Source organism: Symphalangus syndactylus, chromosome 20, assembly GCF_028878055.3.
Source record: "Symphalangus syndactylus isolate Jambi chromosome 20, NHGRI_mSymSyn1-v2.1_pri, whole genome shotgun sequence".
Lineage (NCBI taxonomy): Eukaryota > Metazoa > Chordata > Mammalia > Primates > Hylobatidae > Symphalangus > Symphalangus syndactylus.
Genome location: NC_072442.2, coordinates 26,218,561 through 26,237,471, shown reverse-complemented (window position 1 = coordinate 26,237,471; position 18,911 = coordinate 26,218,561). Strand labels below are relative to the sequence as shown.

Genomic DNA, 18,911 nt, shown 5'->3' with positions numbered 1-18,911 from the left:
CCATTTGTACCAGAGAGCATCTAAAAATACAAAACAGGATTCCTGCCGTAAGCACTTGAGTTAATGTATCTAAACTGAGAAATTTTAAAGGCAGTCTTTGAGATTGACTTTTGGAGATTTGTTGTGTATTTATTTTGTCAGTCAGTGCTGTTTATTTAAATGTCCTTTATAAACCTAGGTAGTAAAGCCAGAAGAAGACGACTTCCAGGATTTTCAAGATGCTTCTAAGTCAGGATCCCTTGATGACTCATTCAGTGATTTCCAAGAGTTGCCTGCTTCTTCAAAAACAAGTAACTCCCAGCATGGAAACAGGTAGAAAAGAGTTTAATATATTTAATATTGCATTTAACCATTAAGAAAGAGGCATCCATAATAGGAAGGCTAGGTGTGAGAAATTTAAAAATTAAGACTCCTTACTCTACTACTTTCTGTGATTATTCCCTCTGTATTAATACTTCTACTCTTCAAACTTCTCTCCCCTTTGTCCACCTTAAACTTCAGCTCCTACTGTTTCCTGTAAGTACACACCTGCCTGCCAATATTCTTTTTTACCTGTGCCAAACCTTTATTATAGCTAAGAGCACCTGTGCAGTGATGACTTCGTGTTCCTGTATTAAAGCAAGGTCCTCAATTGTTAAAAAGTTTTTTAGGCGGGAGCACATAATTGTACATTTTTGTAATGTTACATACCTTTGCTTTTCCACAGAATCGTAATTCAGAACTCTAATCATATTCATTCACATTTCTTGTATATTTGACATTAGTGTCTTTTAAGCCTTCAGATTTCTGTTGCTGACGGCTGCATAAACATTTCTCCAAGGTTTTACATGCCACCTTAACCTTCAGGTACAGTAACTGATTCAGTATGTTGTCAGCATTTTTAATTTTTTTTTGAGATGGGGTCTTGCTCTGTCACCCAGGCTGGAGGGCAGTGGCGTGATCTCGGCTCACTGCAACCTCCACCTCCCAAGTTCTCCTGCCTCAGTCTCCCTAGTAGCTGGGATTACAGGTGTCCACCACCATGCCAAGCTTATTTTTTGTATTTTTAGTAGAGATGGGGTTTCACCATTTCACCATGTTGGCCAGGCTGGTCTCAAACTCCTGGCCTCAAGTGAGTCTCTCTACTTGGCCTCCTAAAGTGCTAGGATTACAGGCATGAGCCACCATGCCCAGCCGGCATTTTTAAAAAAGTATTTGGATATTTCTGCAAAGTGGAAGACATCAGACACCAGAGTAAGCGATATGAATTCCTTTGGTTTTACTTTTCAAATTGGTTTTTGTCAGAATACATATTCCATGTCTCCTATGTTCCTGTTTATGCAGTTTCGCTCATCTCTTCCCCTTTAGCCAATTGATTATCTCTTAGCACTTTGCTGCATACACACTGTAACAAGAACTAAGGGATAGGCATTATAGAGAATTACAAATTAGGAAAAGAGATTATTCTCCTGATTTTAAAAACATGTTAAATGTATGTAGGTAACATATAGGAGAAACATATAAGGAATGTGACCATAGAGTGCTGGTATTTCCAGGACTGCTGCACCAACACAAGTTAAACCTTCTAGACACATAAATTGTATTTCTACTCCAGATCTCTTCCTTTGAACAAAATTTATATGTACTACTGCTATCTAAGCATCCCTATCTGAATGACTCAAGGCATCTCAAATTCACTGCATTAAATTAACTGTATTGTTTTCCTACTCAAAGCCAAATAAAAATGTGTTAAATCGTTATTCCCTTCGTTGGTGAATGATGTCACCATATTCAGTCACCAAATTAAAAGCATGCTATTTACTTTGGCTCTGTCCTCTCTCCTTTACCACCGTTAACTCTGTCAGCTCTGTGTGACAGTGTGTGATCTTAACTCCTGCCCACTCTCAACTCTTGCTGTTCCCCATGACTTACACTCCAGCCTTGCCAGCATGACTCCAAACTGACCATGCTCTTCCAAGCCTTATCCGTTCTGTTTGCTTCAGTCTGAAATACCCTTACCTGATCTCCCTATAGTTATAGTTCCATTTCAGAAATCAGCTAAATATAGGAAGTTTTTCCTAACCAATTCCCACCTCCTTTGCTACTGCTATAGTACCTGATGAATATCTGTGCCCTAATTGTAATTGCTGGTTTACCTGACTGTTTCCCTCTCTAGGCTGTAAGTATCTGAAGACAGTCATTCATGTTTATATATGTAGTGCTTGGCCCCATCATATGTAATTAATAAAGATCTGTTGGATGACAATGTTATAGTATATGGGTTATAAACCTGATTTATCAAATGGGTGGTTTATTTCTCTGAGCAAAACTGTTTGTAGATGAAATTAAAATTTGGGGGTAGAAAGTTTTAAGGTGGTAGCCAGACCTGAGATATATGGGGTATTAGCAATTTTGTGTGGCATTATCTCCATGTAATAGTTTACTTTCATATATGATACTTTGCAGCTATTCCTCTTACATACAGCTCTGACTTGACTACTTCCATACTTTCCTTGAATGAAACTTTTTTTTTTTTTTAAGATGGAGTCTTGCTCTGTCTCCAGGCTGAAGTGCAGTTGCACAATCTCGGCTCACTGAAACTTCTGCCTCCCAGGTTCAAGTGATTCTCCTGCCTCAGCCTCCCTAGTAGCTGGGACTACAGGCACGCGCCACTACACCCAGCTAATTTTTGTATTTTTAGTAGAGACGGGGTTTTACCATATTGTCCAGGCTGGTCTTGAACTCCTGACCTCAGGTGATCTGCCTGCCTCGGCCTCCCGAAGTGTTGGAATTACAGGCGTGAGCCACCATGCCCAGCTGAATGAAACTATTTTGGTTTTATCTAGAATTCATACTCATTATTCGTTTATTCATCCAGCAAACATTTATTTAGCATTTGCTATATGCCAGACACTGGGATAGGCATGAGAAATACAGAAGCAAAAACCGCAGTCCCTGCTCTAAAGACACTTAGTTTTATCTGGTATTTAAATTATCTGATAAAGTTGTCTTAGGATTAGTCCTTAAATGTATATATAAAATGTATTCTCTAGTTTATGATAATCTGTACTCCAAATTGTTTTAAAAAGAGATTTGTTAAATCATGATGTGAATAGCTAAGCCTAGGAAAGACCATTTTGGACAGAAAATGGGCATTGCTTGTTAGAGAAGATGAAAAGGCAAGTAAGGTTTTAGGAGTAGACCAGCATGGAGAGCATTGTTAGTCTGTGAGAAAATAACATTAGTTAGGGACAGCACCAGTTGTGGGATGGCTTATGACTTATGACATTCTCTATTTTAAAGCATTTTAGGAGTAAGAAGTGGCACAATGAAAGTGATTCTTGCTACCGTGTTTAGAATAAATTCAATTGCCATGGTAATCCTGCTGTGAGATAATGAGAATTACTCAGGGTTTAGAGTTATAGACACTGAACAGTTTATATCTGAGAAATTGGTTAGACTCAGTGTTAAACTAGATGAATCAAAGGAGAGATGGCAGTTGAGCCTGCACATAAGACCTGAAGGGCCTCTGGAAGGCAGCAACATCATCCAGTCATTCATTCAGAAAATACTATGTGCCAGGCACTCGGGAGCCTAATCAACAAAGCAGATACGGGACATTGATCATAGAAAAGTTAACAAGGGGGCCAGGGTTGGCCAGGCACAGTGGCTCACACCTGTAATCCCAGCACTTTGGGAGGCCGAGGCAGACGGATCATCTGAGGTCAGGAGTTTGAGACCAGCCTGGCCAACGTGGTGAAACCCCATCTCTACAAAAAAAAAACATACCAAAATTACCCAGGCCTGGTGGCGTGTGCCTGTAATCCCAGCTACTTGGGAGGCTGAGGCAGGAGAATTGCTGAACTTGGGAGGTGGAGTTTGCAGTGAGCCAAGATCACACCACTGCACTCCTGCCTGGGAGACAGAGTAAGAATTTGTCTTAAAAAAAAAAAAGCTGGCAGGGAAGGCTGGGTGCAGTGGCTCTTGCCTATAAACCTAGCACTTTGGGAGGCCAAGGTGGGCAGATCACTTGAGCCCAGGAGTTCACTTGATCCTGGACAACCTGTGGAGATGCCATCTCTACAAAAAATGCAAAAATTAACTGGGCATGGTGGTGCATGCCTGTAGTACCAGCTGTCCCAGCTACTTGGGTTGCTGAGGCAGGAGAATCACTTGAACCCAGGAGGTCGAAACTGCAGTGTGCTATGATGGTGCCTCTGCACTCCAGCCTGGGCAACAGAGCAAGACAGTGTCTCAAAAAATAAATAAATAAAAGTTCACAAAGGGTTAACGTATAGGACTTCGGGGTTGGTTAGTTTATTCTGCTGAGATCAAAATATTTCTTTTTAAATGTATATATTTAGCAGGGTAAGCAACTAAATAAAACTGTCTACCACAGTTATATGGAGTGATTGTAAAACACTAATAGATTCACTAGAGAAAATGTAAAATACTTTTTTGTGGCCGAATTTTTTAAGTCTTACCTTTTAGTAGAATACAGGTTCTTAAGTGTAAAATCATAGATGCCTTTCTCACTTGAGTATTTTCATTAGTGTGAAAGGGTAGAAATACTGTCTTCATGTTTGGAACGGATGATGACTACTATGTAACTGGCATAAACACTTTCATGGTGATTGCAGTGGTTTTTAAAAATAATAACTTCAGAGAAAGAACTGGAATGAAATACTCATTTGCAGTGTGCATAAAATTACAGTCTGAGTCATAACTTTTTTTGAATGGAATTTTGTTGACTTTAATCAGCAAGCAGTAGTTCATTACCCTAAAGATTCTGTTGGTTTTTTTTTTCCAATTCTGTGAATATAATTTTAAAATTAATAATCAATTAAGTGTAACATTTAGTAGAAAGATTTTTACCAATGAGGCTTAAAAGGCCATAGCTAAAGCTGGAGGGTCATGAAAAATAAAGAAATCATTCAACTTTTGGGTTTTTTTTCCCTAAGATGTTAATTTCCTTTATTCCCATGTAACATTCTGTACAGTGAACTGTACTTTAATTACTTACGGAACTTTTAAAAAGTCAACTTACAGTGTATAGATGATGACTTATTTCATTTGTCAAGATCAGTTATGTAGCAGCTGTTTGGTGGTGATGTGAAATCATAATATTTGATGGCATTAAGCCCTAAAGGACTGTGTACCCCATTAGAATGCAGCTGCCAGAGCCTAGTTTTTACCTTGCTTGTAAGCCACTGATAAGAAGATTTAAATGACTGTGGAAAGATTTTTGCTCCAGGGCAAAGAACTCAATAGAAGTCAATTTATATAACTTGTGCATGGTATTGAATGACACAAACTAGTGGTGGAATGTAGTCATTCATATGTAAAAGTGTTCTTCCAGGGAGCTGCCTGGGTCTGATAAGGGAAGAAGAAGAAGAAGAAGAAAAAAGTAATGCTTTTATAGTATGTGTTTAAGCCTGCTAAGAATTACCCACACAGGTATTACTCATTAACGCTATTTTTCCATCCAGCACGAAATATGTCCACAGGCAAAAGTATCTTTATCTAATTTTGAAGTGATTGTTGTTTTGTTACAAAGATAGCTTCTGGAACCGCGGATGTGACCCTTGTAAAAATGCAAATTGTATTAACTCTATGGCAGCTTATCAGATGTATGCACTTCTGCCAGTAGGCAACGCAGTACAATCAGAAGAAAAACAATTTACATTTTAGCTTGGACAGCATTTCATAAATAGATTTTTATCTTAACTATTCTACCTCTGCACTCTGAACCCATTGAAGATAATAATTTATATTAAGGTTAACATTTATTTTAAAATATTGAGTATACATATGTGGAACAGTTCACTTTTGCAGTTTTATGGACCTTAAGCTAAAATTGCAGGAAGTCATCATTCTTTAATCATCTACTTCCAACACCATTCCAGTTGTTACTATGGCTTAAAGAGATGCTTAGACAGTCAGCATGGATCTGACCCCTCTTCATTTAATCAAGAAAAAAATGATTGGGTAATGTTTTTTGTTTTGTTTTGTTTTTTGAAAAAGGACATCGTTTTTTTTCTTTGTGGTATATATGTATACTATATAGTTTCTAACTTTTAAAGCAGAGAACCATGAGTTTTAATGAAATACCTGTTTGCCATTTTAATTTGAACTTCCTTTTAGATGATAAAGGAAGGATTCAATGTCATCAAAATATGTTTCTTTTTTCCTTCAGTGCCCCTTCTTTGTTGATGCCACTTCCTGGAACTAAAGCATTGCCTTCAGTGGACAAATATGCTGTGTTTAAAGGAATTGCAGCTGACAAGTCCTCTGAAAATACTGTTCCACCTGGAGGTAAAAACAGTTGGTAAATTCATAAACTTGTGAATGCTAAATTGCATAATATTTAAATTGTATGAATCTTTAAGTGGTGGTCTTCTGTGCTAAATATGTAAAATGCCTATATACCACATGTTAATAGTGTTTGGTTAAACCAATCTGCCTCACTTCCTGGAGCTGTGATTTCAAGATTCCTAACCTTAACTGAGCTTCTGTCCTTTCTATCATAGATTCTGGTGATAAATATAGTGCTTTCAGAGAACTCGAACAGACAGCAGAGAATAAACCTTTAGGTAAGTTTTTGAGTCCTCAGAAGGATAAATTATTTCCATTTTTAATAAAAAAGGGATTTTTGATGGTTCTTTCAGTGGCATTCCCTTTATGTGTGTGTGTGTGTGTGTGTTTAGGAGAAAAAAACTGAATGGATAAAACAATATGGTATAGTAGTGATGTTTATAATAGATACTCAAACTGTAAGTATTCTAATTCAAAAAACCTTAATAATAGCTACTGTGTTTAGGCTGGGTGCAGTGGCTCACGCCTGTAATCCCAGCAGTTTGGAAGGCCGAGGGGGGTGAATCACCTGAGGTCAGGAGTTTGAGACCAGCCTGGCCAACACGGCAAAACCCTGTCTTTACTAAAAATATGAAAATTAACCGGGTGTGGTGGTGCGCACCTGTAGTCCCAGGTACTCGGGAGGCTGAGGCAAAAGAATCACTTGAACCCAAGAGGCAGAGGTTGCAGTGAGCTGAGATTGTGCCACTGCACTCCAGCCTGAGTGACAGAGCAAGACTCCATCTCAAAAAAAAAAAAAAAAAAAAAATAGCTATTGTTTTTAAAAAATATCATGATAGGGTCGGGCACAGTAGCTCACACCTGTATTCCTAGCACTTTGGGAGGCTGACATGGGCGGATCACCTGAGGTCAGGAGTTCCAGACCAGCCTGGCCAACATGGTAAAACCCCATCTCTACTAAAAATACAAAAAAGTTAGCCAGGCATGGTGGCACATGCCTGTAGTCCCAGCTACTCAGGAGGTTGAGGCACAAGAATCACTTGAACTCAGGGAGGCAGAGATTGCAGTGAGCCGAGATCACGCCACTGCACTCCAGCCTGGGCAACACAGCAAGATTCCATCTCAAAAAAAAAAATGATAGGTACTAAATGGGGGATTATCTAGTAGAAGGGGGATAAGATTACTTCTTGTGGTTCTGGAAATTACAAGGAGGTAAATGTGCTTCAGTTATCGAGAATTATTTATTTTCCAAAATTTAGGGCACGCCAGGCACAGTGGCTCATGCCCGTAATTCCAGCACTTTGGGAGGCCAAAGTGGGAGGATGGCTTGAGCCCAGGAGTTTGAGACCAGCCTGGGCAACATAGTGAGCCCTTGTCTCTACAAAAAAAATAAATAAATAAATAAAAAATAAGCCAGATGTGGTGGTGCACACCTGTGGTCCCTGCTACTTGAGAGGCTGAGGTGGGAGGATTGCTTGATCCTGGGAGGTCGAGGCTGCAATGAGCCATGATTGTGCCACTGTACCCCAGCCTGGTCACAGTAAAAATAAAATAAAATTTAGGGCAAATTCCAAATCAGTGTAGTTTCCTCTGAAGATAGGACATTCCCTTTCACGGGAAGCTTGCATGACAAGTTAAATTCCCTTGTCAAGTGAGAGCCGTGGTTACTCTGATTTATTACACTGCTCAACAATGTACTGCTAATACTCAAACTACACTGCTTGAAGTATTAGCAGTACAGCAATCTGCGGACTGTAAAGGCAGCAACTAGTCTTTTTTTTTTGGAACAGAGTTTTATTCTTGTCAACCAGGCTGGAGTGCAGTGGCATGATCTCGGCTCACTGCAGCCTCCACCTCTTGGGTTCAAGCGATTCTTCTTTCTCAGCCTCTCAAGTAGCTGGGGTTACAGGTACCTGCCACCACGCCTGGCTAATTTTCATATTTTTAGTAGAGACAGGGTTTCACCATGTTGGCCAGGCTGGTCTCAAACTCCTGACCTCAGGTGATCTGCCCACCTCGGCCTCCCACAGTGCTGGGATTGCAGGCGTGAGCCACCACACTTGGCCTGTCTTTTCCTTTTCAAGATTTTTTTTTCTATTGCTGTTGTGGTACTTGGTACCATTATTATTTGTTATTTTTTAGCCTTTCAATCATGATCTAGAGATAAAACGTTCTAGAGTAACATTATTAAAAATGACTTGATTAAGGCATAGTCACTGCTACATATCATAATGCAGGTACAAGATACATTCACAGAGGTATATTACAGTACTGTCTTACATCTATAATACTAGAGCATACAATTAAAAAGGCACTATATAAGATTTGATTCTACTCTTCCAGCAGAGAGCCCAAAGGATGGTATGACACAGCTCTCATACAGAAATGCACCTTCTTAGCTAGGATTTTCTTTCATTAGTAGCATGGTTATAGGTACTCACTTTTCTTCATGAACATCAGCTAAAAATAATTTAAAAACAAACCAATGAAACATTGGATTCCTACAAAGATGACCAAGTGGGGGTAAGCAGGACTCAACCAAACTCGTATTTTACCAAATCCTTCATGTTAGCACGGTGAGAGCTCTGTGAAAGAAAGGGAATGGCAAGTAGCACTTCAAAGCTCGGGCCACAACCAAAACACAGGATCATTTCAAACAGAAGCAGTAACCAAACAATGCTCACTTAGTGTGTTCAAGGATACAGATGTCGATATTCAATCATCTGCACACTAATCCAGTAAGAATGAGTGATCAGTTACTATACTTTGCTTGTGTTAAACTCAATCACCACTTTACAAAATTTTCAAGATTGGCTGTAATTTAATGAGAAAGATGAAGAGAGAGGGGTTTATGTGCACGTGTGGTTACCATCTCTGATAGTAAGACTTAGAGTACAAGAGAATATAAAATGATTATTTGGGAGTCATATATGTAAAAACTGGATGTTACGTTTGTGGTTAAATCCTACTGTAAACATGATGGGTAGGGTTTCGTTAACCCATAGGTCAAAATATGTTCTCCAAAGCTTAACTATGCATGCTATGAAATGTGTATACTCTAATGAGAATTTCCTTCTGGGAACAATACCAATTCTATCTTTACATATTGAATGCTCAAACTTGGGACATCCTTCAGCAATCTTTTATTTCCACCCTTCTGCTAGGGGTCGGGGAGAGAAGGTAGGTAGGTATGGTAGAAATTGTATTGCTTAATCATCTTTAAAGAAGGAAAGCCCAACTCTTATAAGAATATTCAGCCCCTTATAACTGTTAGGTTCTAGAAATATTTTCTTGTGTTTTATCCAAGCTTTTAGAATGTAATAGCCATTTCTTCCTCAGTGCCTGTATCAGATACACAGTGGGAGTAACAGAGATAAATCTGAGGGGAACTTTTGACTTGTTAGGTTTTTATTTACACCTAGCAATGCTTTCATCAACACTTGGGCCAAGACAAGTTTGGAGTAAAGAGCACATGGTTTAACATGAGGGTTCTTTGTGTAATATGGTATTAATGACCATAGTGTGTATTCCTGTAATAGACAATAGGAAAAGACAGTGGTGTCACCAAAATGTAAGCAGTACCTTAGTCCTGCCTTTTCAATACTTTTTTTTTTTTGAGAGACAGTGTCTTGCTCTGTCATCCAGCCTGGAGTGCAGTGGTGCAGTCATAGCTCACAGCAGCTTCCAACTCCTGGACTCAAGCAGCCTCAGCCTCCAAGTAGCTGGTACTGTAGATGTGCACCACCACAGTGGGGTCTTGCTGTGTTGCCCAGGCTAGTCTTGAACTCCTGGCCTCAAGCAATCTTTCCAGCCCAGCCTCCCAAAATGCTGGGATTACAAGTGTGAGCCACCATGGCCAGCCACATTTCAGTACTCTTTAAGCAAAGTTCCAGATTGTTGTTATTTTCATTTACTTGCTTTCATTCCTACCTTAACATTAATTCTAAGGTCTTCCAAGTAGTGTTGCCAACTTGATGCATTTTAGGAGAATAGATTTTATTTTCCTAAATGGTGTGGTATCTTTTTTATACTCATTAAAAAATACATTGGCTTGACTTTGTCAAAGTATATTAGTATCTTAGAATTTATGAAGAATCTTTATAGTATTGTGTTGTTTAGAGCTGTGGGTTTCTTAGGTTACTGAATGACAGAGTTTAATAATATTTCCTTTTTTCCATCTCCAGAGTTTAAGCCATAAATTAAAGTAAATGAGGAAATGTTCTATATAAAAAAATGACACATTTTTATTGAAGTTTTAGCAAAAAAATGGTCTTTTTTGAGATTTTTGGAGTCTAAAAAGTGACAGAAAGGGAAACTTACAAGTATGTAGACATTAACCAAAAAGCTAACCATGAAATAATATGCTTAATATGCCTTCTGATAGACAAGCTTCCATTGATTGTGACTAATTTATTTGCCAACAAATTCCCTTTGTAAACCCACCCGCTTTTATTTCCTTTTAGCCCTTTCACCCAGCTTACATTTCCAATGGAAAAGTTTACAATTCATCAGTAAGTGTAGTTTGCTGTGGTGATTAAAACAAATAAACAAACAAAGCAATACTTGTCAATTTCACAGATATTTCAAAGCAACACATTAAAAATTTAGGCTGTGATAAAAATGGCTGCTTATCACCTCTACATTTTCAGAAATAATACAAGTATGATCAGTGATACTACTAATCTAAAAAATTCTAGGGTGATTTTTAAAAGTTTTACATCTTCTGTCAGTTTGTGAAATTGACTTGAGTTTTACTAGTGGTATGTCTTACAAATATAAATTACAGGAAATCTGAATGCTGTTCCTCTCTTATTAGATGAATTCCTTGGTGTTGATGAATTATGCTGGTGAATTGGTTAACTATCTCAGGTTAGGAGGAAAAACAGCTTGTATTGTTTTTGGTGCTTTTTTTTTTCATCTGCTATATCCAAGTATATATCTTGTTACAAGCACAGTATATTTTATTTTTTAAATTTATTTTTATTTTTATTTTATTTATTTATTTATTTTGATACGGAGTTTTGCTCTTGTTGCCCAGGCTGGAGTGCAATGGCACAATCTCGGCTCACTGCAACCTCTGCCTCCAGGGTTCAAGCGATTCTCCTGCCTCAGCCTCCCAAGTAGCTAGGATTACAGGCACCTGCCACCACACCCAGCTAATTTTTTGTATTTTTAGTAGAGATGGGGTTTCACTATGTTGGCCAGGCTGGTCCCAAACTCAAGACCTCAGGTGACCCACCTGCCTTGACCTCCCGAAGTGCAGGGATTACAGGCGTGAGCCACTGTGCCTGGCCCAAGCACAGTATATTTTAAGCCTGCATTATTTTATATGCCAATTTAAGAATTGGATTTTGGTTCTCAATACATTTTTATTATTGATATGCTCTTATATGTCGTTTTTAGGGGAAATGTAATTTTTTAAAATGGATGAGGAAATTAAAGCTTGTATTTTAATTTACTTAATTTTAATCTCCAGAAATGGCAGTCATTTTTTTAAATAATAAATGATGTTGGTTGGTATAGCTATATTTATTTGTTTTTTTATTTTTATTTTTGAGACAGAATCTCTCTCTGTCCTCCAGGCTGGAGTGCAGCGGTGGGATCTTGGCTTACTGCAACCTCCGCCTCCCAAGTTCAAACAATTCTTGTGCCTCAGCCTCCCGAGTAGCTGGGATTACAGGCATGTGCCTCCATGCCCAGCTAATTTTTCTGTATTTTAAGTAGAGATGGGGTTTCTCCATGTTGGCCAGGCCCGTCTTGAACTCCTCCTGGCCTCAAGTGATACACCCGCCTCGGTCTTCCAAAGTGCTGGGATTACAGGTGTGAGTCACTGTGCCCGGCCTTGGCATAACTATATTTACATTTGGTTTATCTCTGGTTTTTATTACCTGGTATAGCCTAGTGGATTTTATGGTTGACCTTCAGATGCTGTTAGAAAACTGAGATCATCTGCATCCTGATGCTGTACCTGAGTGATAACATTACTATGATAATAAAGAATATAGAAACCTTTTAAGAATCACAGGCCTTGAGCCAGGTGCTGTAGCTCACGCGTGTGATCCCAGCAGTTTGGGAGGCCGAGGCAGGTGGATCACCCGAGGTCAGGAGTTCGAGACCAGCCTAGCCGACGTGGCGAAACCCCGTCTCTACTAAAATTACAAAAATTAGCTGGGCATGGTGGCAGGTGGCTGTAATCCCAGCTACTTGGGAGGCTGAGGCAGGAGAATCGCTTGAACCTGGGAGGTGGAGGTTGCAGTGAGCCGAGATCGCAGCATTGCACTCCAGCCTGGGTGACAATAATGAAACTCTGTCTCAAAAAAAAAAGAATCATAGGCCTAAATTTTTATCAGTGTCTTAACTGAGTCTGTTTAATTATTTATGAGAAGTGTGTAAGTACCCAGTCTAACCAGAATATAAAAATAAACAATTCTGAGACACATGTTTCTCAGGATCTCTTGAGAGCTGTGTCATGGGCAAAAGAAATTTTATTTAAAATAAATAAAATAAATAAACAATTCCGTCAGTTACCCCATCCTCAGAGTAGCATAATGTAAACTAAAGTCGTCTAAGTCATACCCTCCAAAACTTTATATAACAGAGTTGGTATTTATTCAAATCCTTTTGAATTTTAATAAATAAAAATATGTGCTCATTGATACAGTGAGACAGCTGATTTCTAGAAAAACTCACGTGCTCATAGACTTTTTTTCTGTGAGATTCAGCTTATTAGAGACGATGGGGAGGAGCTGCTTTACAATGTGCCCCACCTAGAATGCTTTGCAAATAAATAGACACCTTTTCAAAAATGTTCATCAAAGTTCCCTTCCAATTAATGCCTTCATTTGCTTGAGCAAGACCACATAGTATCTAATGTTATTCTTAAAGTGCCTGGCTGAACCAAGTGTTGTACATCCTGAATATCAGAGGTAGGATTTTTCATAATACTTTATTGGTGCCTCTGATTTTTTTAATGGGTAACATGTTTATCTTTAAAGGACCACTATTTTAATATGCCTCTCTTCAAGAACCTCTAGCCCTATTTCTTATTATATTGTCTGCTTGGCTGGCTAGCTGTGGGAACAAAAAGTGAGAAGAGTACTTTTAGCCAATTGTAGGATCTGGAGCTAAGAGAGATCCCACACTGAAAGCATGAGCAACTGAAAATGGTACTGTCAGGTACTTTCAGTTCGATGTCTATTTATTTCAGTATCACTAGACTTCAGTGTGGAAACAACTGTGTAGTTCCATAGGGTTTAAACTATGTAAACATTATTACGTAATGTCAAGTCAGTGGAGAAAAGTCAGTAAAATTATGCTTGCAGTTTAATATGCTGTGTATTATATGGTTTTCAGTTCAGCATTCCTATTTGTTTGGTGGTATTTTTTCTTTCAGGAGAAAGCTTTGCAGAATTCAGATCTGCGGGAACTGATGATGGTTTCACCGATTTTAAAACAGCTGATAGTGTATCACCACTAGAGCCACCGACAAAAGACAAAACTTTTCCACCATCCTTCCCCTCAGGAACTATACAACAGAAACAACAAACACAAGCGAAAAACCCTCTGAACTTAGCAGACCTAGATATGTTTTCCTCAGTTAATTGCAGCAGCGAGAAACCATTGTCTTTTTCAGCTGCGTTTAGCACATCAAAATCAGTTTCCACACCACAGTCAACAGGTTCTGCTGCTACTACGACAGCATTGGCATCAACAAAACCTTCTAGTTTGGCTGATGATTTTGGAGAATTCAGCCTTTTTGGGGAATATTCTGGTCTAGCACCTGTTGGGGAGCAGGATGACTTTGCAGATTTTATGGCTTTCAGTAATAGCTCTATTTCATCTGAGCAAAAGCCAGATGACAAATATGATGCCCTTAAAGAGGAACCCAGTCCTGTTCCTCTAACCAGCAACGTGGGCAGCACAGTGAAGGGTGGACAAAACTCGACTGCTGCGTCTACCAAGTATGATGTCTTCAGACAACTTTCTCTGGAAGGGTCTGGACTAGGTGTTGAAGACCTAAAAGATAACACTCCTTCAGGAAAAAGTGATGATGATTTTGCTGACTTCCACTCCAGTAAATTTTCTTCCATAAGCTCGGACAAATCCCTGGGAGAGAAAGCAGTGGCTTTCAGACACACCAAAGAAGACTCTGCATCAGTGAAGTCCTTGGATCTCCCTTCCATTGGTGGCAGCAGTGTTGGCAAGGAGGACTCTGAAGATGCACTCTCTGTTCAGTTTGACATGAAATTGGCTGATGTGGGAGGAGATCTTAAGCATGTCATGTCTGATAGCTCTTTGGATTTACCAACAGTTAGTGGCCAGCATCCTCCTGCTGCAGGTGAGGAATTGGTGAGATTGCTCTGGTGATGGTGTTGTAGATTTCAAAGATGATTCTGCAGGTGTTGATTTACATGAGTAAGGCTCTGGCCCTTTATCTTTATGAATCTCTAATAATCAACCTCTTTGTTGCCAGTCTCCTTAAAGCAGTGTTAAATATGATTCTATGGATACTTGATATGGATACTATGGCTACTGTGGAACTTAGATTGGGTAGCTAAGATATTTTTATTTTTGAAATCTAGCACCAGCTTGGTGTTAGAGGCACATAAAAAGTCACTGCTAAGTGAACCTCACATTGCCAGAAATTTGATAAAGACCTTTGCAGTGCCAGCAGTGTTCCTTCATTTCTGTAAGTAAAATCAGTGTTTCCCTCTCCTTTTTTCTTCTCTTGGATATACACAGCAACTGCCAGTATAGTATTCTGTTTGATTTACAGAAACTAACTCTTGTTAGGCCAAGAAAGTAAAAATTTCTAACCACTTGTAGTGCAGTTTGCCACATCCTTTTAAGAGAAGAAGAAGGAAAGTGTTTATATATGAATGTTCTGTGTGTCAGGGCCTGGCAAAGAGGAGGGTGTGTGTTGTCAGTGGAATCCAGGAGCTGTTTTTCAGTGTTAACTCTGTTACGGGAAATATGAAGTTGTAGCAAATCTGTAGATGCTAGGATAGGGTAACTGCTAACTTTCTGATAGAATGTTTGAAAACATCTTATTAGGGAGCCCTCTTTAAATTCTGTGTGGATTTACACGTAGCAATTTACTCTCTAGTTCAACTTCTGTCATAAAAACTAGATTCCCAAGTGTCCTGGTTTTTCTTTTGTTTTGTTTTTTGATATGTATATAGAAAGATAAACCTATTTTGTGGCCTTTAATAATGAGAAATATCTCAGTATCACTGTATTATTCTAGAAAATGTATTATGCATATGAAGGGTTTGGTTTTGTCTAACTAGGGGGGACACGTGAGACACTTCCAAGTCTACAGATTCAGGCAGAAATTGTAAAGTCCTATAGCTTTTGCTTATGTCAAATTGGCAAGTCGGAAAACAAAATTGCATCCATCCTTTGGTTATGGAAATTTTGTAGGTATTCCTAAACAGGGTGCTGAATCAGGAGCAAGTTAGCAGAGACATTGCATGTTTCATGTTGCTACTTGCTAAGGTATTTTTCAAATGCAGTGGGCGGTCTGAAGAGCTCCTGTGCTCTTGACTGTCTACTTTCTTTCTTTTTTTTTTTTTTTTTTTGTACTTTTCCTCAGAAATTTTCTTATTTTTTTGCTATTTGTTTGATAGAGTGATTGTGGGTTTTTGTTGTTGTTGTTGTTGTTTTTGTTGTATGAGCTGCTTGAGCCACAGCAGTTGGTTGCAAAGTGCTCTTCTGAACAATATTGGATTTTACTTAAAAATCTCATAACATGTATACTAGCCTTTTGGAATCTGAAGTTATTAATTAGAAACTATTTTTCTGAAGGTGAATCTATATTCTTTCACAGTGCCAAGCTAGATGTCTTTATGAAATGAGTCTAATCCGGGTTTGGGGTGTCTTTTTTTTTCCCCCATTTCATTTGGAGGTTGGTTTTTTTGACCAAGCTTGTTCTTACTGACCTGTTAAAATAATCTTCTGTGCTCATGTTCTTTTATGTATGTTTGGAACATCCCCAGCTTGGAGCCTGTAATGTTCAAGCTAACTCTCTTCAGTTGGAGGATATTCTTAAAAGCAGATGGTTTCTTCCCATTGATCTGTAAACCTCCTGTCAGAAAGGAGCAGTATCCCTTTAGAGCGGTTGTTAAAAGGGGTTGATGTCTGACCAATGCGCTATATTGCTGTTGTGCAAAATTGCTGCATAAATGTATTGTAGAGGGTAAATGGCAAGGACTTATTCAAAATAATATAGTTTTATTTTATCCTCATGTTCACCACAGTATCTCTTGCTCTCTTAGTTTGAGGGTTAAAGGTACTTCTTGTTGGAGAAATAAGAAGTGAGCTGATGAAGAGAGAATGAAACCTGGTAGATTGCTATCTGTGGACCTTAATCCTGTTTAGAAGCCCTAACTTAACTCTGAAGGGGATACTGTCTCTTTTAACTCTTGCTATAATTCTTTGTATGGAAGGTAGATAATACTGATAACATTGCCTGATGTCTCTGCATATTATTACATTTAACCCTTTGAGCCCTTGCTGCATATAATTTCAACTAGGCTGCTTTTTCCCCCTGACTAAATTTAATCTGTGGCACTGAAGCATCTTGATGTGCAGTCATTAAAATCATATGGTTTTATTGGCAGCAAGAGCTGACCCTCATCTGTGACATTTTCAAAGGGTTAGCAAGACTTCTGTAGCTACCTACCTACCTATCTGTAAAGTAGCTCTTCTTTGACATTGAAAATCTTTGTATTTTAATTAGCACCCTTTTTTTTTGGCTGCTTTTCTGATGTCTTTTTTTCAATTTAGACATTTTCTGTGTGAATGTGCCTTCGAATTTGCTTTAGTATATTCCTCTGCAAATACTGATCTGCATGCATATTCTGATGACTTCTTTTCCAGCTCTTCTGTATCACTCTCTTTTGTGATCTGTAAGTCTTGTGTTAATAAATAATTCTTTGGCATATTTTGAAAGTGTGGGGATGTGTGTAATTTGTACTTTTTCAGGGTTAGACCAAAGAAATACCTGGCTGATACCAAGTTGAAAGCAATAGTATCCTGAGACTAGAGGGTTTTCCCCTTTTGTTTTGTTTCGTCAAACACTTGTCTCCTAAGAAACTATTGGTACATTTTAGCTTTTGTTTCTTATAATTCCATTAATGTAAGTTTTTAACATGGCATTGGATTGAAATGTAACTTTAAACTTAAATAAGAGTAAACCTTACACTACTTTACATGATAGGGAGAAAGAACATTTATTGCAGTTTCTTCTCTTGAAGAAACTGATCATATTTTATTGTAGAGAATCTGTCTCTACTAGGCATTACATTGAAGAGAAGAGAAGGGGAAGGTGGGGAAAAAGACCTAAGAGTTGAGTGTTGTGGAAAGAGTTAACTATACCTATCTAGTTATCTAATAGCTAGTTATTAGATATATATCTAATATATATTGTGATGTATATTAGATATATATCTAGTATATAGATATAATAACTAGCTATTAGATATATATAGATATAATAACTAGCTATTAGATATATATTAGATATATATCATCAAATTAGATATATATCATCAAATAATATTGAAATGGACTTCTGAGCACAGTAAATGTAAACTGTATTTAAATTGATAATCTGCATAATGGAAAGTGTTCTGTATTAGTAACAGGAAGTCTTCAGGATGGAATTTGATTTGAGTTTGAAATTGGGTACTCAGCCGGGCACGCTGGCTCACACCTGTAATACCAGCACTTTGGGAGGCCAAGGTGGGTGGATTGCTTGAGGCTAGTAGTTCATGACCAGCCTGGGCAACATGGCAAAACCCCATCTTTACCAAAAAATACAAAAATTAGCCGAGCACGGTTGTGTGCACCTATAGTCCCAGCTACTCAGGAGACTAAAGTGTGAGGATCAGTTGATCCTGGGAGGTAGAGGCTGCAGTGAGCTGTGATCACATCACTGTACTCCAGCCTGGGTGACAGAGCAAGACCCTGTCTCAAAGAAAGAAAAATTGGGTACTCCATCCTCTAATTGCAGAGCATGTTAGGTTTGCAGTTATGTGTTCTGTATGATGAAGCAACCCTCAGCCTTTTTTTTTTTTTTTAACTCATAGTACATAAAGCAAATTCTTAAAACATGTTACTTTAGGGGGTGTGTCTAACAAAGTAAGGTTTGAACCATTCTTATTTTTAAGAAAACATTTTCTAGAAGGACCAATGAAATGTGGCAACAAGCGTAGGCCAAACATGGAAAATATTTTCTCCATTTTAGAGTATGGTAACAGTAAAAAAAAACCTTGAGAATATTACTGTTTTTCAGGTTAGAAACCCCAAAGCAATAAAGTCCCTGGGAAAAGGGGATATTTCCATGGTTTACATTTTGTATTCTTATGTTTTGAGGCTTTAATTCTTTGTTCCTTTTTAGAATTTGAGGAAGGAAGGCAATTAAATCACTGAAGATGAAGACTTTTTTTTTTTTTTTTTTTTTTTTTTGAGACTGAATTTCATTTCTTGTTGCCCAGGCTGGAGTGCAATGGCACGATCTCGGCTCACTGCAACCTCTGCCTCCCAGGTTCAAGTGATTCTCCTGCCTCGGCCTCCTGAGTAGCTGGGATTAAACGCACATGCCAACACACCCA

At 38.5% G+C, this 18,911-nt stretch overlaps 1 protein-coding gene across 15 annotated transcripts in view; it reads left to right on the top strand.

The window, feature by feature from the left end:
- The window catches only part of SYNRG (synergin gamma), an 89,769-nt gene that overhangs the window by 41,327 nt on the left and 29,531 nt on the right, over window positions 1-18,911 (top strand). For all 15 annotated transcript variants that reach the window (XM_063628659.1, XM_063628662.1, XM_055257081.2 and 12 more), the window contains 4 exons: window positions 179-312; window positions 6,176-6,294; window positions 6,510-6,572; window positions 13,688-14,632. In XM_063628659.1, the coding sequence (XP_063484729.1) occupies window positions 179-312; window positions 6,176-6,294; window positions 6,510-6,572; window positions 13,688-14,632 (1,261 nt within the window). The remainder of the gene's footprint in view (window positions 1-178; window positions 313-6,175; window positions 6,295-6,509; window positions 6,573-13,687; window positions 14,633-18,911) is intronic.